The 23292-nt window shown below is 34.3% G+C and overlaps 1 protein-coding gene across 1 annotated transcript; it reads right to left on the bottom strand.

Annotated features, from left to right (window-relative positions):
* Positions 1-2571: 2571 nt before the first annotated feature.
* LOC110911350 (cytosolic sulfotransferase 12) lies at positions 2572-3765 on the bottom strand. Its single transcript, XM_022155958.2, has one exon. The coding sequence runs from the start codon at positions 3741-3743 to the stop codon at positions 2754-2756; it is 990 nt and encodes a 329-aa protein (XP_022011650.2). The 5' UTR covers positions 3744-3765; the 3' UTR covers positions 2572-2753.
* Positions 3766-23292: the final 19527 nt, after the last annotated feature.

Here is a 23292-nt window from a genome sequence, read left to right as displayed (position 1 = left end):
AGAGAAAGTGTGTGTATGATGGGTGTATATATATAAAATTATAAATATGTGTATCTATGTCTGTATATCACTACTAGAAAAATTAAAATTTTTGACACCATTTTCCGTAGGAAATGCGTCACAACTTGCGATTTTCTACGAATTTGTGACGAAATGCGTATGTAGGAAAACCACTCGTAGGAAACTGGTTTCTTACGCATTTTCTACGCATTTTCCTACCCATTTCTGACAGAAAAGGGCTGTCACAAATTGCTACACATTTTCTACGCATTTTCCTACGCATTTTGCTACACATTTTAACAATACATATGTATAACACGGGTATACACAGATTGACCCGCGTTAAATCTGACATGAACCGGACCGTGACCCGAGCCGAAACAAAACCGGAACCATCATGAAGTGTAATTTAAACAAATAATTTTCCATCACAAATGTGTAGCAAGTTGCTACACATTTCCTACACAATAAATTTTACATCACAAATGCGTAACAAGTTGCTACACATTTCCTACACAATATGGTAATAAATTTTCCATCACAAATGCGTAGCAAGTTGCTACACATTTCCTACACAATAAATTTTTCATCACAAATGCGTAACAAGTTGCTACACATTTCCTACGCAATAATTAATAATAATGCTGATTAAACATTAAAATATAATCTAAGTATAATAATAAATAATTCGTCATAAATGCGTAGCAAGTTGCTACGCATTTCTGACGCAACAATTAATATTTAAATGAATTTAACATATAAATCTAATTCCAACAAATAAATAATGGTTCCGTCGGAAATGCGTAGCAAGTTGCTACGCATTTCTGACACAATACTTAGAATTAGTATATTTGTCAATATTGTGTCACAAATTACCCAAAAAAATCAAGGTCTTCTTTCCGTAGGAAATGCGTAGTAAATGTGTTAGAATTTGTGACGCATTTTTTTGCGTAGGAAATTTCCGTAGCAAAATGACCACTTTTCTAGTAGTGTATGATAATTAAATTTTTAATTTTTTATATAAAGGTAAAAAAGAAATTAAAAAAATAAGTGCGTGTATATAAATATGTGTGTGTATATATATATATATTTGTGTGTATATGTATGTATATTATATTTTTAGTTATTTTTATTTAAAGATAAAAAGCAATTTAATAAAATTAAAAAAACAGAAAAAATAAACGGATAAATTGCCAAAACAGTCCATTAGTTAACGATACATTTTAACTAAGTTGGTGATTTGATAGAAATGATGATAAAAATGAATCATTTTCTTATTACAAAAATTTATTGTTTTGGACATATTAACCAGTAATGTTTAAACCTCCGTGACGATTTTCACATTTTACTCTTCTAGAAATTAATTAATATACCCTATAATATGATTATATCTTTATGTACATCACCTAAACTTGTATGATACAACATAGTGAAGTTGTTGGCTAGTCTGTTATCGTATTATAAATATTCATTATAGTTTTGCTTTGTTGATCGTTATACAGTATATTGAAGTTGTTGACTAGTCTATTATCGTATTAAATATTGTCTTATTTTGTTGATTACTATACAATATGCTAAACTTGTTCAGTAGTCAATTATCATATTATAAATAAACTAGTATTTTGCCCGTTGTGCGTTGCGACAGCACGCGGCAGGTGAAAATGTATACTAATACAACACGCGATTTGTAAAACACAATGTGTAAAAAACAATTATAAAAAAGGTAAAGCACAATGCATAAAAGACGATTACGAAAAAGTGTATAACATAAAGGTGTGACGGAGTGTAAAACACAATGCTTAACACATTTCGTAAAACACAATGCAATGACATTTGCAAAAGTATGAGTAAAAAGTCGTGCGAGTGTAAAAATAGAGTAATAGTGCAAAGAGTAAAAATGCAAAGTGTAAAAGTAGAGGCGCGGTGGCAGAAATGTGTAAAAGATGAGGAGAGATGGTGAAAAAGTAAAAGTAGAGGGGTGGTGACGAAAATACGTAAAAGCTGAGTGGGTGATAGGTGAAAAAGCAAAGTAGAGGGGTGCTGGTCGTAAAGTCTGAAAGACGAGTGTGTTGGTGTGGAAATTCAAAGCACATGGGTGGTTGTGACAAATGTTGAAAGTTGGGGCGTTGGTGACGTAAAAGCCACCGACTTTATTCTTATATTTAGTTTTGTTGATTTGGCCGGGTATTAAATATTAGTATTGATAAATTATGTGATCAATTGTAAGGTTTTAGTCATTGTTTGAAAGTTGAATTAAGAGTAAATAAATTATACATTGGTTAATTATTGAAAGCCATATTAGTTTCCACCAATTATTAAAACCTTATAACTTGAAATAAACTATAATGAGATGTGTTTGAGGGCAAGTCAGCTAGGCTATCCAATACTTTCTTTGTCTAAGGAATATCTAACACGTCCTCTTCCTTGTAAGCTAATTCAAGATTTGTCTCGTCTACGAAATGTTCCCGGCCACTCATTGTACTTTTTTTCTTTTTTCTAAGTTTCAAAACTTTCACTAGTTCAAGCTTATAATTTCGTGCATCAATATCCTATTTATCTTTGCACTCAATATTAAAACACAAACCCCTTAAATAATAATTATGTTAGTCACAACTACATATAACTATTTGTCTACAAAGCTAGTGGAAACCACATTTTCCACTTGGGGAAGAAAACACTTTCACCAATTTTTCCAACAGACTACTTATGCAAACAGCTTATTCAAGAACAAAAAGAACACAAACAAAAGGGAACTAAAACTTTAACCCTGAACCGTCGCACTTTTCTTCACAAATCTTGTCAAGGCGCTCTACCATTTCGGTGGTCAGATAGTTTTTCCAGTCACCAACTTCACCATTACGAAAAAATGTATTGTTATTTACTTCGGAATATGAAAGCTTCCCTTCCTTGTTGACTTTTAGATTACTCATCATTTTAAAGCTACAAATTTCCAAAATAGCCCCAACCATATTTTCTTTCTCTTCTTGTGGAGAAAATGGGCACCCTAAAAAGTCAGCTAGTTTCCTCAAATGAAGATCAGGTTGCTCTTTCATCTCCTCATAAGTTAAAAAATAATTCTTTTCTCGAATCTTCAAGCTTTCACGCCAATAACCTAACATGTGATCCCAAAACGGTCCATACAAGGTAACCCCTTCACAAAATTTGTCAAAAACTTCTTCAATTGAATTAGTCCCCATTTCCTGGAGCCTCAACTTGTTTGTGAACGCCCACAAAGATATAAAAATATCTTTAGGGTTTCTACAAAGATAAACAATCTTGCATTTTGAATCCTGGACGGATTTTGGTAAAGATGCATACGGTAAATGAGAGGCAAAGAGTCTTGGAGATGCGAACGATGAAAGATCTGGGTTCTCTTCCTCCATGTAGAGCCAACGTTCCAAGAAAGGCACGAGCATATGTGGGTTGTTTGATAGTAACGGGTGGTCATCTTGGGTTGGATGGAAACGAGTACGGTTTAATAGGCTGAACAAGATTGCTTTTAACCAGGTAGTGCCTGATTTAGGAATGGTGACAAGAAGAATATCGTTGTGTAGAGCTTGAAAGTGTTTTTGACATGAAAGGACTCCTTGCAATTGCCTAGCATAATGCCAATGACCTTGATAATTGTATAAAGCTATAGTCCATCCACTTTTAGTGGGCAGAGTGGAAAGTAGGGTCTCGCATTCCTTACTCAGTCCATCTTCTTTTAAATATTTTGGCTTAGGAAGGGGGGATGTCTCCATAGATATCAGTTTTTCTTTTTTATGCATGGATCAAGATTTCTACTCTCACACACACATATATATATATATAGAGAGAGAGAGAAAGAGAGAGAGAGAGAGAGAGAGAGAGAGAGAGAGAGAGAGAGAGAGAGAGAGAGAGAGAGAGAGGAGGGGATGAGAGAGTGGGGTTAAAGCCTTAGTTTAAAAAAGCATAAGGAAGCCACGTGAATGCCAAAGTAGTGCATGCGTAAGTTTATGAACGAGGAGTATTTGTCCTTAATTTTCTTTTCCATCAATTTTTTCATCAAATGCAATAAAGGAAAATAGGTCAGCCTTAAATTTTGAAAATAATGATACTTGTATAATCGAGAAATTCATTGTGGGATGTTGTAGAAAAACTCTTCATCAATGATAATAATTTTCTTGACAACTTGTATTAATTCTGACTCTATACCATAACCGAATGCGTTACTTCATCATTTGACTAGTAAACAAAAAAAGGTGAATGTATTTGGGTGACGTGGGGTACAAGACCGTTTAGCTACAATGAAAGGTTTGAAAAAAAAGACTTGCTAATAGGAACTACAAATTGCAAATTATGTGCTGAACAAGACGAGGACGTGGATCACCTATTCTATGGCATAAAGTAAGTACGTGGTGTAGCTAGAACTCACAAATCTTTGCATTTACAATGAAAGAATTATTGGAATATCACAAAAAAACGGCTATGGAAGAATGGAAAAGGCAATATGTTCAACTCATCGTTTTGGCAACACAATGGGGGATTTGGAAAGCGAGGAATGAATGTATTTTCTCTAGAAAAAGAATCAATATAGATGTTATTTTCGGTGAGATGCAAGTAACAACCTTTGTATAGAACAAAGGGAGAGCGAAGCCCGCCAAATGGAGTGGAATAAATGAGTGCGGTTTGATATGGTAAGTTGATCGTATGTATATTTTATCCATGTTTCTTATCAGTATTTTGGTGATGTTTTTCTATTTTTGTAAGTATTGGGTGATTAGCTTAGTTGCTTACTAACCATGTAATTTGTATCAAACTATTTTGGTAATGAATGAGATTATCTTTTGCGGTAAAAAAAAGAAAAGAATATCAATGAAAGTTTCAGTTAATCATATTTAATAATTGCATGTAATTTAATTATTCTTCATATACCTGTAATTGATCAGTAGAGTTTTACAATCAATTTAATTTATGCACATATACTTGTTAGAGTAAACTGCCATTTTGGTTCCTGTGGTTTGGTCATTTTTGCCACTTTAGTCCAAAACTCAAACTTTTTACATCTGGGTCCCTGTGGTTTCAGTTTTATTGCCATTTTGGTCCAAAAATAAAATCAGGTCATATTTGTCTTATAAAATTCTGCTATTTTGTCATTTTCCGCAGGTGCAAAATGATCATTTCTTTTTTATAAATAAATACCATATTTTATAAGACAAATATGACCTGATTTGCTCCTGAGGAAAATGACAAAATTGCAAGATTTTATAAGAAAAATATGACATGTTTATATTTTTGGACCAAAATGGCAATAAAACTGAAACCACAGGGATCCAGATGTAAAAAGTTTGAGTTTTGGACTAAAGTGGCAAAAGTGACCAAACCACAGGGACCAAAATGGCAGTTTACTCTACTTGTTATTAAAATAGTTTAGAAGTTTAAATCTTTTAGATAAGATTTTACATAAACAACCCATGTATGTTTAAATTTAAAAAGCTTTATACTTACGTATCTATAATCAACAGTATATTAAATATCACTAGTTTTTTTATATCGCGCGTTGCGCCGAAATCGGGTAAATAATGATGTAAAACAAACGAGATTTGAAAATAAAGCATGTTGTTTAAAAAGTCAAACCATTAAAACGATTTAATTTATCATCGTACTGTTTTATAATACCAAACAAATACTTTATTTTGAGTATAACCTTATTTTTAACAAAACTTATAACAGAATGTTAGGGAAAGAAATCAAGCACAACTACGTACATCAGTTTTTTAAAAAAAAGTTATAAACGTAACTTATTAAAAAAATATCAAATTAATCGATAAATTAATATATGTTAAAAAAGAAAAAAATAATAATTAAAAAAAGGTAAAGGAAATATATGTTTAAAAAAAGAAAATATGTTATTAAAAGTAAATATAATAATAAGCTATTATATTATAATATATTAAAAAATAAAATAATAAAAACTATATATTATTATAAAATTAAATTTACTAAGCTATTATATTATAATATATTAAGTAATAAAATAATAAAAAGCTATAGATTATTATAACAATAAATTTACTATTTGTCATCTTTTGAAAACAATACATACATACATATACATATAGTGTAAGTATATGGAGAAAACTCATTTTATTGAGAAAACTTAGGAAACTAGAATTTGTGGTCCATATGCATCCATCTCATCAATTCAGTTACATCCATATGAGGGTATTTTTGTCACTAATTTTTATCCTCTTTCTCTTTGTCTTAAATCAATCACACCTTTCAACACTTTCTCTCTCATACATCCAAGATCTTCAACACACCTTTCAACACTTTCTCTCTCATACATCCAAAATCTTCAACACACCTTTCAATACTTTCTCTCTCATATATCAAGATCTTCAATATTTTCTTCTTCACATCTTCAAGATTATCTGAAGATAATATTCTCTCTTAGATCTTCAAGATTCTCTTCTTCGCATCTTCAATACTTTCAATTCTACATCTGAAGAAAAACCCATGATATTCTCTCATGAGACTCAAAGATACTAATAAGAGTTTTCTCAGGATCCATGTTCGTTCCAAATATGTATGGCTAAGGCAGTCGATGATTCGGTACGTCGGCTAGGGTTTTCTCAGGATGAAAGTCTGGTCAAAATCGTTCCAGATCTATGTTTGTCCCAGAATCCAGTAAGAACAGAGAGACCTGGCAAGATGAAAACTCTGGATGATAAACTTCAATTTAAAAAGAAAAAGATTCAAGTATCTAGCATTTAGATAATGAAAAAGCTCTCTGGTCATGGTTAATAGGAAGATCATATAGATATGTCTCATGGATTCTAATTTGCAGAGGTGGATATGAACAAAACTAAGCCATGGGAATTACCTAGTGAGTTTTTCTTAACTTCCAAATTTTATTTTCTTTATTTATTTATATATTTGGTAATCTTAAACTCCTTTATTTTGTTTGAAAAGGGTTTGCGATATGTGATGTGTTTGATTTTGTTTTTCTTAAACTCATGTGTTTTAAACTCTGTTATTTTTCTTTCTAAGTTTTTCCATAAATTATTTACTTAAACTCATGCTTTCCTTGGATTTTTCTAATGATTTCTAGGTTTTTTATTGCCAAAGTTCTAGTTAGTTGTAGATTTATTTAATTTTTGAGTTTGCAATTATGTGTGGAGATGACTAGCATATAGGGTGTTATATGTGTTACATGTGATACATACAGGGTGTTACATTTTTTATTGACAAAGTTCTATATGTTGTAACACATGTTACCCTGCGGGTAACATGTGTTACATATATGGTGTTACATGTGTTACACCAAGTTGGTTAAAGATGTATACCTATGTTACATATATAGGTTACACATGTGACCTATATATTGCAACATATGTTAGCTATATATGTTACATTTCTGCTAGCTACATTCTAAACTGTTTGTCCTATATGTTGTAACATGTGTTTCACTTCGGGGTAATATATATTGCATACAGGGTTTTACACAGTTATACATAATGTAATAGTAAGTTTAAATGTTAAAATGTTTTTTAGATGGGCTGTTAAATGTTAAAATGTATAAACTTCATAATTTATTCAGAATATCACGTCAATTTTACCAATAAAAAGTCGTGTTTTTTTGTGGGATAATTAGCAACATATGTAGTAACAACGTTACACAAGTAACTTATAGATACCCCAGCCTTTTTTGGACACACATGGGGGCTGCACATAGGTAACACATGTTTATAACATGTGTTAGACTAGTGAGGTAACACATGTATAGCCACGTTATACATATTACATATAGTTGTTACAGGTGTTACAACAAAACTTTACACATACACATGTTACATAGGAGATCAATAAGTTTAACTATAGAAGATTAATACTGATGTACTTGTTTTGTTCATAGGTGAATAGATGTTTTGTGTTCAAGATGAAGATGCTAATTAAGAAGCGAAGCCCGCCGAAGGATTACAACGCATCATCAGGTTTTCGTGGTAAAGATGGTGTGTTTTTTGTTGGCTGCTATGTGTTTTAGAGAAAGAAAGCTAATGTTTTGGAGAGATTGTTTACTGATGAGTTAGCATTGACGACAAACTTGAAGAACTAAAACAAGAGATCCGACGGAAGAATGATTATTTAGTGATGAGTTGGTCTATACTTGTATAAAATACATTATATACGCTATATCACACACATTATACATTACATGTAACATTTTATGTGTAATAGTCCAATGCTTTGAATTTTTTCTTTTCGCAGCCTGATATATAAAATACATTACATGTAACATTTTATGTGTAATAGTCACCAATCACATGATATACGCTATGTCACACGCGTTATACAACAGATGCAAAAGGTTGATCGATGTTACACATGTGTAACATCGTTCCCAAAGCAAAGAAATAGTGGGTTCTGTGTCACCGCTGTTACATTTTTGTTTTGTAACATGTGTAACATCGTTTCAAAATCAAAGAAATTGTTGGTTCTGTATCACCATACAAGTTATATGTTTTGCTGACAAACGCCATGTCACACATGTTTTGCTGACGAACGCCATGTTATACATGTTACACACTATCGATGTTGTAGGTTTGCTACATCATGTAACATGTATAGAGAAGTTGGATGATATTGTGTTGACATTGGATTTGAGTTAAATTTCTTGTTCAATCACAATGACTTACGTTGACTTTGGAGTTTAAGGGATACAACCTGTAACATGTGTTACACTGAAGTGTTACACAAGTGTTTCCAATTTTACACATGTTACATCTTGTGTAATATATGTAACCTGATTAAGCAACAGCTAGAACCTGCTTAGTATCGTACAAACTAACTAGTTGTATATCAATAGTTGTAATGCTTAGAAAACTAACTAGTTTTATATCAATAGCTGGTGTTAATAGTTGTTAGATGTGTTACCCTCCTGTGTAACACACGTTACAAACATGTGTTACATATGTGTAGCCCCTTTTTGGATGCAACAACTATATGTAACATGTGTAACCTTGACGTTGTAACACATGTAACACCTATATGTAACATGTGTAAGATGGCTATACATGTGTTACATATGTTGCCCCATAGTGTAACATATGTCATAAACATGTGTTACATATGTCAGTCCCTTTGGTGTCAATTTAAACTTAGTAAAATTACATATGTAACAACATTACATCATCCAAAATGTCATATCAATGAACAAACAAGTAATATATGTAACTATAAGTATATGAGACTAGCGTAACGAATTAAAGGGATAAACGATACACTTCATGTTACATATGTACCTAGAGTTGTTATTAACAATGTTATTAGTAGATAAAAAAACTGCATTAACGTATATTTTTTACATTGAACCCAGCTTATTGGTCATAAGTCTTATACATGGCAAAAAGTTCTTCCAGTGTGACGTATGATTTAACATTAATAGGATGATATTGCTCGTTGACATTCGGTGTCCACAATTTAGTGCCATTAGAAAACTCGTAAAGATGGTAATGTGGAGTATGTTCCCAAACCTCTCTCTCTTCCTTAATCTGATTAGTTTCTCTCTCTCTCTCTCTTCATCAAATCTCTCTCTCATCGTACACCTTTCTCTTCCACCACACCACCATCACCACCACCATGATCACCACCGCACCACCATCTGTATTGTACCTCCGGCACCACCGTAAACACCTCCAACCCTGTTGCACAACCCCCACCACCGTTGTACCTTTACCACCGTCGGCCGGCCCCCCGCTGCACAACCCCCACCACTGCCCATCCACCACCGCCATCCCCCAACCCCAACCCATATATTCAGTTCCTATATTCAGTTGTGGAACTGAATATATTTAACTCAAAACGGCACCAGATCTGAATGTTGCCATCATCAACTACTGCTCAAAGGTCACTGATGTCGACGAGCTCTTTAGATCGTATCAATCTGCACCCGAATGTTCTCCATCCAAAGATTATATTTGGGGGAATGATCTCCATCTGAATGTTGAACTCATATCAACTACAAAGGTTTAATTGTTTGTTTTTTGATTTAAAATTTGTTTGGATTAATTTTGGGGTTTTTTTTTATGTGCGAGGGTAATATTTGTTAGATGATTGAAATTTTGAGCTTGGGGACTGTGTGGATGTTAATGTTCGTAATTAGACTGTAAATGTGTCTTATAGATTACAAGTTACAGTTTGTATAATTCCAACCGTTATTGTGAAACACGAACAACCGTTAATGTTCGTATAGATTACAAATTATAGACCGTTAATGTTTCGTATTTTAACGTGTAATCTTGTTGTTTTTAGTTATGTGTACTTTGTTAGTTGCTGAATTTTAGACATCTAATAATCGGCACATCTGTTTTTAGAAACGAAAAGCCAAGTTTGTCTTACAGCACAACCAACGTAACACGTGTTATAGTCTGAACTCCTGTTTCACAGCTAAGCCAAGTTTGTCTTACAGCACAACCAACGTAACATGTGTTATAGTCTAAACTCCTGTTTCACAGCTAAACCATAGTAACATGTTATAGAGACATGTATTAGGGTATGACGATGTATTAGAGACATGTATTAGGGTTTGGTTGCTTGTTTGGGCTTTTGATCTGAATAGTAACTGTTTTTTGTTGGTTTGGTTGCTTTGTTTGGGGCTTTTTGATTTGAATAGTAACTGTTTTTGTGATGTTATCTGACATGCATGTGTTACATGTGACATGAAACTCATGCATGTGTTATAGGTTGAACTTCTCGGACATGCATGTGTTACATGTGACATGAAACTCATGTACAACGTAACACGTGTAACGTGTGACATGAAAACACTTTTTTATAACTTCCCTGGCATACGCACACCCACATGTTTACAAACCGTTTCAAGACCGACCCAAACAATAAAGCAAGGGTAGCCGCTGAAAAGCTAAGGCAGCAAAGGTAGCCGCTGAAAAGCTAAGGCAAACTTTCAAAGGAAGCTCCACCATTTTCTTAGTGCTATGTATTTCCATTTACTAGTAATATGTAATGTGAGACTCTTATTTTGTTTTGTCTAGTACATGATGTTAAAACGGTATGGACTTAACACATTCTGGAAGTCTTAACACACGTTATAAAAGAGGCTTAACACACGTTATATCAGGTATACTATGTTATTAAGTTACTAGTGGAGTTTATGCATCCATTCTGGAAGTCTTAACACACGTTATAATAGAGGCTTAACACACGTTATACAATATTAACTTGTATGTTCCATATTAACTTGTATGTTCCATATACGGTGTTACAATATTAACTTGTACACATATTAACTTGCAAACCACTTTCATATACATGAATACAAGTCGGGTTATAATGGATGCTTACATGTTATCATATGTATACAAGTGGGGTTACAACAAGATTACGATATTAACTAAGCTCACCATTAAACTCATCGCCCCCGTCGACTGTTTTCACCCTTGTCACATGTTAAGCAATTACATGTTCCGAATAGACAAATTGTAACACATGTTAGATCAGTATATACACATCATGGTGTTTTGTAAACCCCTAGCTTATACATGAATATATGTCAGGTTACAAAAAGATTATAACAGAGGCTTAACACATGTTATACATTCCAAAATGTGCAAAACAAACACATGTTTTAAACGAACGAAGAGTTCTTTCCCACGTTATATATCATTATAACAGGGGCTTAACACATGTTATACATGAAAATATGTCAGGTTACATCATGGTGTTCTGTTACAGCATGAACCACCAACACATGTTATAAATGAACGAAGACTTCTTTCCCAAAGGATGTGACTTTCATATACATGAATACAAGTCGGGTTACGGTGTTACAATATTAACTTGTATGTTCCAAGATTATACAAGTTAATAGTCTTTTGGAAACCACTAGCTTATACATGACACCATGTTGGGTTAAACCAATATTATAACAGAGGCTTAACACATGTTATCCCAGCTATACGGTGTTACAATATTAACTTGTATGTTCCATATTAACTTGTACACGTGTTACGATCAGTATATGCACATCATGGTGTTTTGCAAAACCACTTTTGATATACATGAATACAAGTCGGGTTATAATGGATGCTTACATGTTATCATATGTATACAAGTGGGGTTACAACAAGATTACGATATTAACTAAGCTCACCATTAAACTCATCGCCCCCGTCGACTGTTTTCACCCTTGTCACATGTTAATCAATTACATGTTCCGAACAGACACATTGTAACACATCTTAGATCAGTATATACACATCATGGTGTTTTGTAAACCACTAGCTTATACATGAATACATGTCAGGTTACAAAAAGATTATAACAGAGGCTTAACACATGTTATACATTCCAAAATGTGCAAAACATGTTAGAAACGAACGAAAACTTGTTACAGCATGAAAACTTCTTTATGGATCTGTTACACATGTTATAAACGAACGGAAAATTCTTTCCCAAAAGAGTTGACTTATTCAATGTCCCCGCATTAACGTCGCCTACATCCATCCAACTTGTCAATTGAATATCTTTATGGATCTGTTTCTGTAAATCAACACACGTTATATTATTCTAACAGGTGCTTCTTAACACATGTTATGGGTCTGTTTCTGTAAATCAAATAACCAATAAAAAAACACTTACTGTTCAGATCAAAAGCCCAAACCAGCAACTAAACCAACAAAAAAAAAACAATTATTGTTAAGATCAAAATCCCCAAACAAGCAACCAAACCAACAAAAAATCCCGTTCAAAATCTCATCCTAAAGTTTTCGATTTATTTAAAATACATGAACATTAACCATTACTAGATCTTGATTGAAGACAGAGGAGAGGAGAGAGAGAGAACATTAACCATTACTAGATCTTGACTCCGACGATGTTCCGAACTCCGGCGCCACCAACCACCCACCATCCACCACCTTCTACAACCACCCACTGTCGCCGCTATCAACTACCAACAACCCAGAATGAATCCCGACGATGTTCCGAACTCCGGCGCCACCAACCACCCACTCTGACGATGTTCCGAACTCCGTCGCCACCAACCACCCACCCTCCACCACCTTCTACAATCATGTACAGACCGAAATAAATCTGGAGTGAATCCCGAACTAAATTAGAACCGAACCTGAACATGAATCTGACCCGAGTCGTCTGTATGTGTGTTCAAACTTCCTCTCTCTCTCTCTCTCACTTGTATGTGTGTTCTTGGTGTTATAGATGAACATGATGAAGATTGTTGTCATCGTTCTCTCTCTAAAACAACATTCAGACCCTTCATTTGCTTCTAAAGATTGAGGAGAGAGAGAGCCAGAGAAGAAGCCCGGTGAGTTTCGCCGGAGGAGGTGGTTGCTGGTGGTGGTTGTTGTTTATTTCGCCGGAGGAGGTGGTTGCTGGTGGTGGTTGTTGTCTTCAAGATTGGGTTGAAGAAATGGGAAAGAGGAAGAGGTAAGAGAAAGAGAAAGTGAATTGAGACAGCTGAGATTGTGATTTTGAATTGGATATGAAGAGAGAGAAAGAGAGGTGCATTAAAGATGATAGGACTAGACAGTGGAAAGAGAAGAAATATACTACCCAAAATGCCCTTCTAGTTGACTAATGTGTATTATTACATTTTCTTTTAAATCTAATTGTTACCAAAATTATGAGAGCCATTGATCAAGTATGATGAAACATAATCAATGGATGGTATTGGGTTTGCATAGTTTTTTAAAAAAGATGGGGTTTCTTGTATAGCCAAGCCCCACATGTTATAGTGTAAGTATATGGAGAAAACTCATTTTATTGAGAAAACTTAGGAAACTAGAATTTGTGGTCCATATGCATCCATCTCATCAATTCAGTTACATCCATATGAGGGTATTTTTGTCACTAATTTTTATCCTCTTTCTCTTTGTCTTAAATCAATCACACCTTTCAACACTTTCTCTCCCATACATCCAAGATCTTCAACACACCTTTCAACACTTTCTCTCTCATACATCCAAAATCTTCAACACACCTTTCAACACACTCTCTCTCTCATATATCAAGATCTTCTTTCTTCTTCACATCTTCAAGATTATCTGAAGATAATATTCTCTCTTAGATCTTCAAGATTCTCTTCTTCGCATCTTCAATACTTTCAATTCTAGATCTGAAGAAAAACCCATGATATTCTCTCATGAGACTCAAAGATACTAATAAGAGTTTTCTCAGGATCCATGTTCGTTCCAAATATGTATGGCTAAGGCAGTCGATGATTCGGTACGTCGGCTAGGGTTTTCTCAGGATGAAAGTCTGGTCAAAATCGTTCCAGATCTATGTTTGTCCCAGAATCCAGTAAGAACAGAGAGACCTGGCAAGATGAAAACTCTGGATGATAAACTTCAATTTAAAAAGAAAAAGATTCAAGTATCTAGCATTTAGATAATGAAAAAGCTCTCTGGTCATGGTTAATAGGAAGATCATATAGATATGTCTCATGGATTCTAATTTGCAGAGGTGGATATGAACAAAACTAAGCCATGGGAATTGCCTAGTGAGTTTTTCTTAACTTCCATATTTTATTTTCTTTATTTATTTATATATTTGGTAATCTTAAACTCCTTTATTTTGTTTGAAAAGGGTTTGCGATATGTGATGTGTTTGATTTTGTTTTTCTTAAACTCATGTGTTTTAAACTCTGTTATTTTTCTTTCTAAGTTTTTCCATAAATTATTTACTTAAACTCATGCTTTCCTTGGATTTTTCTAATGATTTCTAGGTTTTTTATTGCCAAAGTTCTAGTTAGTTGTAGATTTATTTAATTTTTGAGTTTGCAATTATGTGTGGAGATGACTAGCATATAGGGTGTTATATGTGTTACATGTGATACATACAGGGTGTTACATTTTTTATTGACAAAGTTCTATATGTTGTAACACATGTTACCCTGCGGGTAACATGTGTTACATATATGGTGTTACATGTGTTACACCAAGTTGGTTAAAGATGTATACCTATGTTACATATATAGGTTACACATGTGACCTATATATTGCAACATATGTTAGCTATATATGTTACATTTCTGCTAGCTACATTCTAAACTGTTTGTCCTATATGTTGTAACATGTGTTTCACTTCGGGGTAATATATATTGCATACAGGGTTTTACACAGTTATACATAATGTAATAGTAAGTTTAAATGTTAAAATGTTTTTTAGATGGGCTGTTAAATGTTAAAATGTATAAACTTCATAATTTATTCAGAATATCACGTCAATTTTACCAATAAAAAGTCGTGTTTTTTTGTGGGATAATTAGCAACATATGTAGTAACAACGTTACACAAGTAACTTATAGATACCCCAGCCTTTTTTGGACACACATGGGGGCTGCACATAGGTAACACATGTTTATAACATGTGTTAGACTAGTGAGGTAACACATGTATAGCCACGTTATACATATTACATATAGTTGTTACAGGTGTTACAACAAAACTTTACACATACACATGTTACATAGGAGATCAATAAGTTTAACTATAGAAGATTAATACTGGTGTACTTGTTTTGTTCATAGGTGAATAGATGTTTTGTGTTCAAGATGAAGATGCTAATTAAGAAGCAAAGCCCGCCGAAGGATTACAACGCATCATCAGGTTTTCGTGGTAAAGATGGTGTGTTTTTTGTTGGCTGCTATGTGTTTTAGAGAAAGAAAGCTAATGTTTTGGAGAGATTGTTTACTGATGAGTTAGCATTGACGACAAACTTGAAGAACTAAAACAAGAGATCCGACGGAAGAATGATTATTTAGTGATGAGTTGGTCTATACTTGTATAAAATACATTATATACGCTATGTCACACACATTATACATTACATGTAACATTTTATGTGTAATAGTCCAATGCTTTGAATTTTTTCTTTTCGCAGCCTGATATATAAAATACATTACATGTAACATTTTATGTGTAATAGTCACCAATCACATGATATACGCTATGTCACACGCGTTATACAACAGATGCAACAGGTTGATCGATGTTACACATGTGTAACATCGTTCCCAAAGCAAAGAAATAGTGGGTTCTGTGTCACCGCTGTTACATTTTTGTTTTGTAACATGTGTAACATCGTTTCAAAATCAAAGAAATTGTTGGTTCTGTATCACCATACAAGTTATATGTTTTGCTGACAAACGCCATGTCACACATGTTTTGCTGACGAACGCCATGTTATACATGTTACACACTATCGATGTTGTAGGTTTGCTACATCATGTAACATGTATAGAGAAGTTGGATGATATTGTGTTGACATTGGATTTGAGTTAAATTTCTTGTTCAATCACAATGACTTACGTTGACTTTGGAGTTTAAGGGATACAACCTGTAACATGTGTTACACTGAAGTGTTACACAAGTGTTTCCAATTTTACACATGTTACATCTTGTGTAATATATGTAACCTGATTAAGCAACAGCTAGAACCTGCTTAGTATCGTACAAACTAACTAGTTGTATATCAATAGTTGTAATGCTTAGAAAACTAACTAGTTTTATATCAATAGCTGGTGTTAATAGTTGTTAGATGTGTTACCCTCCTGTGTAACACACGTTACAAACATGTGTTACATATGTGTAGCCCCTTTTTGGATGCAACAACTATATGTAACATGTGTAACCTTGACGTTGTAACACATGTAACACCTATATGTAACATGTGTAAGATGGCTATACATGTGTTACATATGTTGCCCCATAGTGTAACATATGTCATAAACATGTGTTACATATGTCAGTCCCTTTGGTGTCAATTTAAACTTAGTAAAATTACATATGTAACAACATTACAACATCCAAAATGTCATATCAATGAACAAACAAGTAATATATGTAACTATAAGTATATGAGACTAGCGTAACGAATTAAAGGGATAAACGATACACTTCATGTTACATATGTTCCTAGAGTTGTTATTAACAATGTTATTAGTAGATAAAAAAACTGCATTAACGTATATTTTTTACATTGAACCCAGCTTATTGGTCATAAGTCTTATACATGGCAAAAAGTTCTTCCAGTGTGACGTATGATTTAACATTAATAGGATGATATTGCTCGTTGACATTCGGTGTCCACAATTTAGTGCCATTAGAAAACTCGTAAAGATGGTAATGTGGAGTATGTTCCCAAACCTCTCTCTCTTCCTTAATCTGATTAGTTTCTCTCTCTCTCTCTCTTCATCAAATCTCTCTCTCATCGTACACCTTTCTCTTCCACCACACCACCATCACCACCACCATGATCACCACCGCACCACCATCTGTATTGTACCTCCGGCACCACCGTAAACACCTCCAACCCTGTTGCACAACCCCCACCACCGTTGTACCTTTACCACCGTCGGCCGGCCCCCCGCTGCACAACCCCCACCACTGCCCATCCACCACCGCCATCCCCCAACCCCAACCCATATATTCAGTTCCTATATTCAGTTGTGGAACTGAATATATTTAACTCAAAACGGCACCAGATCTGAATGTTGCCATCATCAACTACTGCTCAAAGGTCACTGATGTCGACGAGCTCTTTAGATCGTATCAATCTGCACCCGAATGTTCTCCATCCAAAGATTATATTTGGGGGAATGATCTCCATCTGAATGTTGAACTCATATCAACTACAAAGGTTTAATTGTTTGTTTTTTGATTTAAAATTTGTTTGGATTAATTTTGGGGTTTTTTTTTATGTGCGAGGGTAATATTTGTTAGATGATTGAAATTTTGAGCTTGGGGACTGTGTGGATGTTAATGTTCGTAATTAGACTGTAAATGTGTCTTATAGATTACAAGTTACAGTTTGTATAATTCCAACCGTTATTGTGAAACACGAACAACCGTTAATGTTCGTATAGATTACAAATTATAGACCGTTAATGTTTCGTATTTTAACGTGTAATCTTGTTGTTTTTAGTTATGTGTACTTTGTTAGTTGCTGAATTTTAGACATCTAATAATCGGCACATCTGTTTTTAGAAACGAAAAGCCAAGTTTGTCTTACAGCACAACCAACGTAACACGTGTTATAGTCTGAACTCCTGTTTCACAGCTAAGCCAAGTTTGTCTTACAGCACAACCAACGTAACATGTGTTATAGTCTAAACTCCTGTTTCACAGCTAAACCATAGTAACATGTTATAGAGACATGTATTAGGGTATGACGATGTATTAGAGACATGTATTAGGGTTTGGTTGCTTGTTTGGGCTTTTGATCTGAATAGTAACTGTTTTTTGTTGGTTTGGTTGCTTTGTTTGGGGCTTTTTGATTTGAATAGTAACTGTTTTTGTGATGTTATCTGACATGCATGTGTTACATGTGACATGAAACTCATGCATGTGTTATAGGTTGAACTTCTCGGACATGCATGTGTTACATGTGACATGAAACTCATGTACAACGTAACACGTGTAACGTGTGACATGAAAACACTTTTTTATAACTTCCCTGGCATACGCACACCCACATGTTTACAAACCGTTTCAAGACCGACCCAAACAATAAAGCAAGGGTAGCCGCTGAAAAGCTAAGGCAGCAAAGGTAGCCGCTGAAAAGCTAAGGCAAACTTTCAAAGGAAGCTCCACCATTTTCTTAGTGCTATGTATTTCCATTTACTAGTAATATGTAATGTGAGACTCTTATTTTGTTTTGTCTAGTACATGATGTTAAAACGGTATGGACTTAACACATTCTGGAAGTCTTAACACACGTTATAAAAGAGGCTTAACACACGTTATATCAGGTATACTATGTTATTAAGTTACTAGTGGAGTTTATGCATCCATTCTGGAAGTCTTAACACACGTTATAATAGAGGCTTAACACACGTTATACAATATTAACTTGTATGTTCCATATTAACTTGTATGTTCCATATACGGTGTTACAATATTAACTTGTACACATATTAACTTGCAAACCACTTTCATATACATGAATACAAGTCGGGTTATAATGGATGCTTACATGTTATCATATGTATACAAGTGGGGTTACAACAAGATTACGATATTAACTAAGCTCACCATTAAACTCATCGCCCCCGTCGACTGTTTTCACCCTTGTCACATGTTAAGCAATTACATGTTCCGAATAGACAAATTGTAACACATGTTAGATCAGTATATACACATCATGGTGTTTTGTAAACCCCTAGCTTATACATGAATATATGTCAGGTTACAAAAAGATTATAACAGAGGCTTAACACATGTTATACATTCCAAAATGTGCAAAACAAACACATGTTTTAAACGAACGAAGAGTTCTTTCCCACGTTATATATCATTATAACAGGGGCTTAACACATGTTATACATGAAAATATGTCAGGTTACATCATGGTGTTCTGTTACAGCATGAACCACCAACACATGTTATAAATGAACGAAGACTTCTTTCCCAAAGGATGTGACTTTCATATACATGAATACAAGTCGGGTTACGGTGTTACAATATTAACTTGTATGTTCCAAGATTATACAAGTTAATAGTCTTTTGGAAACCACTAGCTTATACATGACACCATGTTGGGTTAAACCAATATTATAACAGAGGCTTAACACATGTTATCCCAGCTATACGGTGTTACAATATTAACTTGTATGTTCCATATTAACTTGTACACGTGTTACGATCAGTATATGCACATCATGGTGTTTTGCAAAACCACTTTTGATATACATGAATACAAGTCGGGTTATAATGGATGCTTACATGTTATCATATGTATACAAGTGGGGTTACAACAAGATTACGATATTAACTAAGCTCACCATTAAACTCATCGCCCCCGTCGACTGTTTTCACCCTTGTCACATGTTAATCAATTACATGTTCCGAACAGACACATTGTAACACATCTTAGATCAGTATATACACATCATGGTGTTTTGTAAACCACTAGCTTATACATGAATACATGTCAGGTTACAAAAAGATTATAACAGAGGCTTAACACATGTTATACATTCCAAAATGTGCAAAACATGTTAGAAACGAACGAAAACTTGTTACAGCATGAAAACTTCTTTATGGATCTGTTACACATGTTATAAACGAACGGAAAATTCTTTCCCAAAAGAGTTGACTTATTCAATGTCCCCGCATTAACGTCGCCTACATCCATCCAACTTGTCAATTGAATATCTTTATGGATCTGTTTCTGTAAATCAACACACGTTATATTATTCTAACAGGTGCTTCTTAACACATGTTATGGGTCTGTTTCTGTAAATCAAATAACCAATAAAAAAACACTTACTGTTCAGATCAAAAGCCCAAACCAGCAACTAAACCAACAAAAAAAACAATTATTGTTAAGATCAAAATCCCCAAACAAGCAACCAAACCAACAAAAAATCCCGTTCAAAATCTCATCCTAAAGTTTTCGATTTATTTAAAATACATGAACATTAACCATTACTAGATCTTGATTGAAGACAGAGGAGAGGAGAGAGAGAGAACATTAACCATTACTAGATCTTGACTCCGACGATGTTCCGAACTCCGGCGCCACCAACCACCCACCATCCACCACCTTCTACAACCACCCACTGTCGCCGCTATCAACTACCAACAACCCAGAATGAATCCCGACGATGTTCCGAACTCCGGCGCCACCAACCACCCACTCTGACGATGTTCCGAACTCCGTCGCCACCAACCACCCACCCTCCACCACCTTCTACAATCATGTACAGACCGAAATAAATCTGGAGTGAATCCCGAACTAAATTAGAACCGAACCTGAACATGAATCTGACCCGAGTCGTCTGTATGTGTGTTCAAACTTCCTCTCTCTCTCTCTCACTTGTATGTGTGTTCTTGGTGTTATAGATGAACATGATGAAGATTGTTGTCATCGTTCTCTCTCTAAAACAACATTCAGACCCTTCATTTGCTTCTAAAGATTGAGGAGAGAGAGAGCCGGAGAAGAAGCCCGGTGAGTTTCGCCGGAGGAGGTGGTTGCTGGTGGTGGTTGTTGTTTATTTCGCCGGAGGAGGTGGTTGCTGGTGGTGGTTGTTGTCTTCAAGATTGGGTTGAAGAAATGGGAAAGAGGAAGAGGTAAGAGAAAGAGAAAGTGAATTGAGAGAGCTGAGATTGTGATTTTGAATTGGATATGAAGAGAGAGAAAGAGAGGTGCATTAAAGATGATAGGACTAGACAGTGGAAAGAGAAGAAATATACTACCCAAAATGCCCTTCTAGTTGACTAATGTGTATTATTACATTTTCTTTTAAATCTAATTGTTACCAAAATTATGAGAGCCATTGATCAAGTATGATGAAACATAATCAATGGATGGTATTGGGTTTGCATAGTTTTTTAAAAAAGATGGGGTTTCTTGTATAGCCAAGCCCCACATGTTATAGTGTAAGTATATGGAGAAAACTCATTTTATTGAGAAAACTTAGGAAACTAGAATTTGTGGTCCATATGCATCCATCTCATCAATTCAGTTACATCCATATGAGGGTATTTTTGTCACTAATTTTTATCCTCTTTCTCTTTGTCTTAAATCAATCACACCTTTCAACACTTTCTCTCTCATACATCCAAGATCTTCAACACACCTTTCAACACTTTCTCTCTCATACATCCAAAATCTTCAACACACCTTTCAACACTCTCTCTCTCTCATATATCAAGATCTTCTTTCTTCTTCACATCTTCAAGATTATCTGAAGATAATATTCTCTCTTAGATCTTCAAGATTCTCTTCTTCGCATCTTCAATACTTTCAATTCTAGATCTGAAGAAAAACCCATGATATTCTCTCATGAGACTCAAAGATACTAATAAGAGTTTTCTCAGGATCCATGTTCGTTCCAAATATGTATGGCTAAGGCAGTCGATGATTCGGTACGTCGGCTAGGGTTTTCTCAGGATGAAAGTCTGGTCAAAATCGTTCCAGATCTATGTTTGTCCCAGAATCCAGTAAGAACAGAGAGACCTGGCAAGATGAAAACTCTGGATGATAAACTTCAATTTAAAAAGAAAAAGATTCAAGTATCTAGCATTTAGATAATGAAAAAGCTCTCTGGTCATGGTTAATAGGAAGATCATATAGATATGTCTCATGGATTCTAATTTGCAGAGGTGGATATGAACAAAACTAAGCCATGGGAATTGCCTAGTGAGTTTTTCTTAACTTCCAAATTGTATTTTCTTTATTTATTTATATATTTGGTAATCTTAAACTCCTTTATTTTGTTTGAAAAGGGTTTGCGATATGTGATGTGTTTGATTTTGTTTTTCTTAAACTCATGTGTTTTAAACTCTGTTATTTTTCTTTCTAAGTTTTTCCATAAATTATTTACTTAAACTCATGCTTTCCTTGGATTTTTCTAATGATTTCTAGGTTTTTTATTGCCAAAGTTCTAGTTAGTTGTAGATTTATTTAATTTTTGAGTTTGCAATTATGTGTGGAGATGACTAGCATATAGGGTGTTATATGTGTTACATGTGATACATACAGGGTGTTACATTTTTTATTGACAAAGTTCTATATGTTGTAACACATGTTACCCTGCGGGTAACATGTGTTACATATATGGTGTTACATGTGTTACACCAAGTTGGTTAAAGATGTATACCTATGTTACATATATAGGTTACACATGTGACCTATATATTGCAACATATGTTAGCTATATATGTTACATTTCTGCTAGCTACATTCTAAACTGTTTGTCCTATATGTTGTAACATGTGTTTCACTTCGGGGTAATATATATTGCATACAGGGTTTTACACAGTTATACATAATGTAATAGTAAGTTTAAATGTTAAAATGTTTTTTAGATGGGCTGTTAAATGTTAAAATGTATAAACTTCATAATTTATTCAGAATATCACGTCAATTTTACCAATAAAAAGTCGTGTTTTTTTGTGGGATAATTAGCAACATATGTAGTAACAACGTTACACAAGTAACTTATAGATACCCCAGCCTTTTTTGGACACACATGGGGGCTGCACATAGGTAACACATGTTTATAACATGTGTTAGACTAGTGAGGTAACACATGTATAGCCACGTTATACATATTACATATAGTTGTTACAGGTGTTACAACAAAACTTTACACATACACATGTTACATAGGAGATCAATAAATTTAACTATAGAAGATTAATACTGGTGTACTTGTTTTGTTCATAGGTGAATAGATGTTTTGTGTTCAAGATGAAGATGCTAATTAAGAAGCAAAGCCCGCCGAAGGATTACAACGCATCATCAGGTTTTCGTGGTAAAGATGGTGTATTTTTTGTTGGCTGC

This window comes from Helianthus annuus, chromosome 15 (assembly GCF_002127325.2).
Source record: "Helianthus annuus cultivar XRQ/B chromosome 15, HanXRQr2.0-SUNRISE, whole genome shotgun sequence".
In the NCBI taxonomy this organism is placed as follows: Eukaryota; Viridiplantae; Streptophyta; class Magnoliopsida; order Asterales; family Asteraceae; genus Helianthus; species Helianthus annuus.
Note: the sequence above shows the minus strand (reverse complement) of the source record. Positions and strands in the feature narration are given on the sequence as shown.

What these genes read in the sequence shown, in the direction of transcription:
- LOC110911350 (XM_022155958.2), bottom strand. Translation starts at nt 3,743, where the DNA reads ATGGAGACATCCCCCCTTCCTAAGCCAAAATATTTAAAAGAAGATGGA.